Raw genomic sequence first — 7,059 nt, 5'->3', positions numbered from 1 at the left:
ATCCTATACATAAAAAGTGGGCTTATTCGTGTGGCATTAATTAAAGTAGCAAAAAAAGTTTTGCAAAAGACTTCTACGATTGATTCAACGGGGTAGGAACCTAAGTTGTCCTGAATGTTTTCGTCGGGCGATTATCTATAAACACTTCCTGCACTGTTGAAACTCGCAAACTCACCCTCCACTGCAGAAGGTAAGAAATGTACTTATTGTTGTGCTCTGCTGCAGCAAATCGCAGATCAACAGACAAGGCCATTTGAAACAACAGAGCATGTTGTATAAAGTTGTTTTAACGGCCCGTGTGTTGTTTATTTAATAGGAAATCGATTAGCTAACGGCAGATGCTCATGTGTATGTGTTCTGTCATGGTTTTATCAAAATGAAGAACGAAATGTATACACATTTTATGGGCAAACTGCTCATTGATTCTTTTGAGGGCTTTTAAAAGTGCATAGATTAAAATAAATACGCTGGGGGTATTTTTAAAGCTCACCTATGAATGACTTGGTTGAAATTAAACATGCCTTGTCATTGAGTGAATGGTGGTTCGGCCAATCAAATAGACAGTTGAATCTAAGTCCTGCCTTTCATCTAAAAATCATCCAATCAGGGGAAGGGGGGCCGGTCTCTGATTGGTTATGAACTCCAACATCGCGCCGCTTACATAGCTAGCTCTTGTTTTGTGCTAATTCACTTCATTTAAAGTTTGATTATCCAGGTCTGTTTTAACATTTTCATATCGATTTTTATAGATTTGCATTTCAAAATGTTCCTGACAAGATCAGAATATGACAGGTGAGATGGAGAATGACCTTTTTTATGCGTGATGCTTTCAGTGCTTTGAATGTCTTTCCATCATTTGTGTTTCATGCTTGTGGTGTCAGTGACGGCTGTTTATACACACATATATGTATATTTATAATTTTACACACATCTCTTCAAAGCATGTAGTGTCACCGTCTTCACTTTCACTTTCAGTTTTGTTTGGATTATACAATAACTTTGCAGTTTATTAAAGTGCATGAAAGGTATAGATCTAAATATGCTTACTGTATCATATTAAAATAATGTTTCCTTCCTCAGAGGAGTAAACACTTTCTCACCAGAGGGAAGGCTTTTTCAAGTAGAATATGCTATTGAAGCCATCAAGGTAACTCTTTTCAGTATATTCAATACAAATTTTACAAACACTGTCTGCCAGATTAATAAGAATAAATGGTGTATAATATTTCTTCTTATTAAAACCTCATATTTTAAGACGTAGATGTCGGTGCTAATTTGCTTTGTGTGTCTTTCTAGTTGGGGTCCACAGCCATTGGCATTCAGACATCGGAGGGAGTGTGTCTCGCTGTGGAGAAGAGAATAACCTCTCCTCTGATGGAGCCCAGCAGCATTGAAAAGATTGTAGAGATCGACACTCATATTGGTAAGACTCTTATATTATATTTTCTCTGTGAGGTTAAGGGTGATAAGGCTAGTTGTGAATGATCGTGTTCATTTCTCAATATAGGCTGTGCCATGAGTGGTTTAATAGCTGATGCAAAAACGCTAATTGACAAAGCAAGAGTGGAAACACAGGTCAGTGAAATTTTCTTCATAATCTGTATTGTCACCAAAGCCAGTGGGTCTCCTTTATTAATTGTGTACATGTGGCACTCCTAATGCAAAAGATTGTATTGTAAGCATTCTAGTGTGTCTGCAGAACCACTGGTTTACCTACAATGAGACGATGACGGTGGAGAGCGTAACGCAGGCCGTGTCTAACCTCGCTCTGCAGTTTGGAGAGGAGGACGCTGACCCTGGCGCTATGGTATGAGACGTCTGGTTTCATTTTTATTGCGCTTGTTTTCAGTTCACTGTGGACGGTCATATCTAGTTGTGGTTTGAATACAAATGTCCCCCTTTTTCCAACTTTAGAGCCGTCCTTTTGGTGTCGCTCTGCTTTTTGGTGGTGTGGATGAGAAAGGACCTCAGCTGTAAGTACACTCTTTTTGTTTTTAATATTGTTTGCAATATTTATCTAGGTAACCATGCAACAATTTGTTTCAATAGATATAAAATAATAATAATGTGAAGAATTACCTTTATCTATACTTAAACTTGAAATTCGAATCTATACGAATAAATTAGTGATACATGATTACTTGGAATAAAACAGAAATCGGTTTTCAAAAAAAGTGTGGTTATTTAATAATATAAGTGTATTTGCTGCGTATTTTGGAGTAAATCACAGTACTGTTCTTTTATTAACAATAATATTATAACATTAGTTATATTGATGTGTAATCACAGATTTATATATATTTTTAAACCAAATTGTGCAGTTCTACTAACAAGCTATTTAATTTAATTTGAATTACAATATTTATCATACAAAAAAGAAAAATGAGATTTGTTTTTCCTGCTTTTTGCAGTTATACAAGAAATGAGCTTTAAAAACATTAGAATTATTATATTCATTATAATTCAAATGTTAAATATTTTATTTGGAAATAATACGGAAATCTCTCTCTACTACTACTACTACTACTACTAACAAGAACAGTATACCTAGTTTTCTTTCATTTTTAAAGAACATTTTAATTTGAAGTCACAAAACAGATTTATTATTATTAAAAAAAATTCTGAATCATGTAGTTCTGGAATAAATCAGTACCAAAAACATTTATAATGATTAAAATATTCCATATGAATATATGGATACCTTTAGGTTGGATACCTATAGAATATAGGTTTTGAATACCTGAGCTTTTCTTTATTAGGCACGAATAAAGTGTGAACTTCTTTTTTTTTTTCTTCTTCTTCTTCAGATACCACATGGATCCTTCTGGCACTTTTGTCCAGTGTGATGCCAGGGCTATTGGCTCAGCATCTGAAGGTGCTCAGAGCTCTCTGCAGGAGGTTTACCACAAGGTTTGTTTACCCACTCTCTCCTCTTCATCTCTATTTGTGACCCGTGCTGGCAAAACGAGTCACAATGAGCAAATTTTCAAAAATTAGTTTATTTTCACATCCTCTGTAAAGATATAACGGATAATGTACTCGCCAAGACCGATATTTTGAAATGCTGTAATCTGTGTATATATGTATATCGAGATTGCGCGCTGTCTGAGGCGTCTTTGTGTGCAATAGTTTGAAAATCACATTTCATTGGTTCAGACTCATGCCATCGAGAATTCGCTCTGAAAATTTAAAAAGTTGTAATTCTGTGCTTTAAAACGACACCAAACATGTCTTGGGGGTAGGCAAAAAAAGCAAGTAGAGAAAACAGCAATTCTCATGGACAAGTAAAAGGTACACCTCTCAGAAAACATACAAATAAAGATAGCTTAAGGGCCAATTCCAAAAAAGCACTGATGAAAAGTTCTGCATGTGGTCTACTGAATTAAAGAACACTGACGCAGCCGGATAATTTCCATAATGAGCAACGCAATCTACCAGTTAGTGTCTGGTTTAAGACCTGCTTTTTTGGGAGGTAAATAATGCTGCAAACACCATTAAATTTATGAGAAACCTTAGTAAATCAGCTCACATGATTCGTTTAAATACTCACCTCGTATACATTTAGCGTCTGAGAGGGAAACTCCTCCAAATGCATATGCAATAAGGTCAGCCACAAAAATGACCCTTTTCAACGTAAAACATTTTTAACACCAAAACAGGGCTTGCGCTGGCTCTAATTTAGCCATCTGATCCGTAATGCCACAGCCAGGTTATTTCAAGATGATATTCTTACAGAGAAAAGTGTTTCTCCTGAGAGTTCCAACAGCAGCAAATCGAGCCACGTGCTCCAGAAATAAGGGTCCCTTTTTTTAATCCACCCTACCCATCTTCCAATTCCAGCATGTCATGCCTCGACTAGTGTAACTTTAGTCACCAGACTCACCCATGTGACCCTGCAATCTAATAAGCAGTGGTCGGTGTCCAAAAACCTACTCCATAAAGCTAATTTCTTTGAAGAACAATTCACACTGTACTTGTTGCTTCTTTTCCCCACTAAACATTCATCAAATATCTCTTTATCTTTTTCAGTCCATGACGTTAAAGGATGCCATCAAGTCTTCTCTCACCATTCTGAAACAAGTAATGGAGGAGAAACTCAATGCCACTAACATTGAGGTAATGCACAAAGCACTTCCACTCACACGGTGTTGGTCATGTGAAATATAATTTCATTTAAAAGTATTTGAAGGTCTGACATATTCCTTCTCTCTGCCTGCAGCTTGCCACAGTAGAGCCCGGCAAGACCTTTCACATGTACACAAAAGAAGAGCTTGAGGATGTCATCAAGGATATCTAGAGCTGTACTAAGCCCAACTGATGCTCAATATGAAAAATCCAGTGTAATTTTGTGTGAATCATCACACAGCAATTGCATAAGTAATACTCTGGCTGCATCCTACGGTTTGCCTGTTCAGACAGGAATTGAGTCTTTATACATTTTTTTTCTCTGTCAATCCCAAAATTTCTATAGTTCTGTACAAGCACAGGACAGCAGATCTTGTAGTTGAATTAAATGGGGGGGTCTTTTTGTTACCAATCAGTGCGATAATAAACTGTTGTTGAAAAACTGATGTGTTTGTTTTTTTCTTTTATGAGTCATTTATAGGTTAATAAAGAAAAAAAGAAAATGTAATATAGCATATGCTGTTATAGATTTCATCCAGCATCATATGCTGTGAATATTTATTAAAGTACAACAGTATTAATTTCATGCAAATTCCCAAAATTGAGTGAGAGTGAGTGAGAATATAATGCAATTTTTTGTGTGAAGTGCAATTGTTATTATATAATATAATCTATTCTTATAAATAAATATATATGTACATATAAATAAATATATATTAGGTCTTTGTACAGGGAAGTTAAAATGGTCAATTTCATGACTATTCATTTTATTAATGGCCTTTGTTTAAAATATGTAGAAACAATCATTTGTTATTTAATATACAGTGAAATTTTATGAATTAAATGTATTCAATAAAAGTAAAAAATAATATATACAGTGATTATAAATGAATGTATAAGACAGTTTTTGTAATATCAAATGTTATTAGTATGAAGGCTTACAATAATATTAATGCAATAAAAAAGGTAAGGATGACGTTCAAATAAAACTTTACCACTTTTCACAGCTCATTAAGACCGGCAAATAATCAAACACGTTTTTTGTCGTTTTAATTCGGAAGATTCCACATAATTTGCAAGATAGGTTGGTCAACAGAAGGCGTGGTTAACCCAATTCTTGTATAGTGAATGCTTGTCTCTTAATATTCATAAACTAGTCCTTCGCCATTGGTAAATTGCTGGGTAATGTCGCTATTTTCTAATCAATATTAATGTTAATTCTTTGGAGTGTAAACCTATGGCAAAAGGTTACCAGGAAACGTCAGCGGGCCCTAATTAATATTCATGAAAATGGGCGTTTCTAATGGACGGGCCATCCTAATCTTGAACAATCCGGGAGTTGAGTTTAGCAGTGCGAACAGCGGCTTCTCTACAGACATGCGTCAGAGTGTAAACACTGCACGTTCTCTTCTCTTACCAATAAACCTGCTATTTATGGATTTTTAGACAGAAGAATTTTGTGCACATTAAACGGAAACCATGAGCAGCGTATTCTGCTATGTTTTGGTTGTGTTATTCTCAGTGGCTTTTTGCATGGACTTTGAAGAGAGACCCAGCAGTTCTAGGAGTGAGCAAACCAGGTTTCTTAAGAGTCACAAATCACGAAATCTGCTCAGTTTGAGAGATTTACAGCCGGATCATGGCAAGATGAAAAGGAGTGAAGAATCCGCACAAAATCAGTGTGAATCACTGCACGGCTATGATTCTACGTTAAAAAACAGCACTCATACGGTAGGTCAAAACATCTCTTACTCGTTACACTCATATCACAGCTCAAATGTGATAATGAAATGTATAATGAAAATCGTGTAATTTAAATATTTGTTTGAATGCTTTCTCCCCCTGTTTTGACTAGTTACACTTGTTAAAGTTATAGCTTTTTTCTTTACCTTTCTGAATGTAGAATTGAGGATACATTTCCCTCAACTAGCCTAATATAATGAAAAGCTTTGTGCATATAATTTTATTTTTAAATGTATTTATTACGACCCCCCCCCCCCCCGTTTTTACTTTACACTTGTTAAAGTTAGTATTCTCTCTCTCTCTCTCTCTCTCTCTCTCTCTCTCTCTCTCTCTCTCTCTCTCTCTCTCTCTCTCTCTCTCTCTCTCTCTCTCTCTCTCTCTCTCTCTCTCTCTCTCTCTCTCTCTCCTTTTCTGAAAGTATAATTCTTTGGAAGCTCTTTCTAAATTTCTAGGGACCATAAATCACAAAGGTGAGATCATACTACTGGCCTTAGGTCTGAGATTACCTAATAATGTACCTACATCACCTTTCTCAGCAAGTGAATGTTATTTTTCAGTCGTTTTTTTCTTCAAATGCCACACAGCATTCATTGCCTCACCACACTAACATCGTAAGGCTTTCATGTCTCTAATGGAATTAATTCTAAATTAAAATTATGTTTGTGAAGTTGTCCAGGTGGTTAATGAAAACATCCCTCAGCGTGTATCACCTTATAATTCGATGGGCCAGTTTTTGTTTGATTTTTCTTTAAGACATTCCAGAGATTTTATCTTTATGCCAAGAGAACAAATGCATTTATCCTCTTGATGTGCTGTCTGATGTGAGATGTTTCTCCTGTATTTATGTACGGAAGGGTCAGGTGATTCTGCTTAACTAGATCTAGTCAGAGCTCATTCATTACAGCGGCACATGGCTGATCACTAACCCTTAAATCAGTAAACATGCTGCCTCTCTATATGTATCTCTCCTATCTAACCCTCTCCCCCGAGCACATCAATTATGTTTTACCAGCAGTTGGTGTGACCTCTTGCTGGGCAGGCATTATTGGTAAACGATACACTACATATATGCCAATCTATATCTTTCATATCAGTCCTGTTCTGTGGGAAGCATCCCCTCTATTTATCCAAATACAGAGCACTTTGAGATTTCAGGGAAAGCTAAGGCAATCAGTCATGAGTTTAGCCTAA

The 7,059-nt window shown here is 36.0% G+C and overlaps 2 protein-coding genes across 2 annotated transcripts in view; both read left to right on the top strand.

The window, feature by feature from the left end:
• Window positions 1-75: 75 nt before the first annotated feature.
• psma5 (proteasome 20S subunit alpha 5) lies at window positions 76-4,571 on the top strand. The gene is made up of 10 exons (XM_067431065.1): window positions 76-190; window positions 750-792; window positions 1,081-1,147; window positions 1,297-1,423; window positions 1,508-1,575; window positions 1,700-1,807; window positions 1,915-1,973; window positions 2,808-2,910; window positions 4,030-4,116; window positions 4,220-4,571. The coding sequence occupies exons 2-10, from the start codon at window positions 764-766 to the stop codon at window positions 4,295-4,297; spliced, it is 726 nt and encodes a 241-aa protein (XP_067287166.1). The 5' UTR covers window positions 76-190; window positions 750-763; the 3' UTR covers window positions 4,298-4,571.
• Window positions 4,572-5,474: 903 nt separating this feature from the next.
• The window catches only part of sort1a (sortilin 1a), a 35,204-nt gene continuing 33,619 nt past the window's right edge, over window positions 5,475-7,059 (top strand). The window contains exon 1 of the mRNA XM_067431423.1: window positions 5,475-5,856. Within this exon, the coding sequence (XP_067287524.1) occupies window positions 5,605-5,856 (252 nt within the window). The 5' untranslated portion in view covers window positions 5,475-5,604. The remainder of the gene's footprint in view (window positions 5,857-7,059) is intronic.

The sequence above is a fragment of the Pseudorasbora parva genome, chromosome 22 (assembly GCF_024679245.1).
Source record: "Pseudorasbora parva isolate DD20220531a chromosome 22, ASM2467924v1, whole genome shotgun sequence".
Lineage (NCBI taxonomy): Eukaryota > Metazoa > Chordata > Actinopteri > Cypriniformes > Gobionidae > Pseudorasbora > Pseudorasbora parva.
Note: the sequence above shows the minus strand (reverse complement) of the source record. Positions and strands in the feature narration are given on the sequence as shown.

Excerpts from the sequence above, each read along its gene's own strand:
- psma5 (XM_067431065.1), top strand. The coding sequence starts at position 764 with ATGTTCCTGACAAGATCAGAATATGACAG. Across the intron at positions 1,424-1,507 it reads AGAGATCGACACTCATATTG|GCTGTGCCATGAGTGGTTTA; the intron begins GTAAGACTCTTA and ends TTCTCAATATAG. Across the intron at positions 4,117-4,219 it reads TCAATGCCACTAACATTGAG|CTTGCCACAGTAGAGCCCGG; the intron begins GTAATGCACAAA and ends CTCTGCCTGCAG.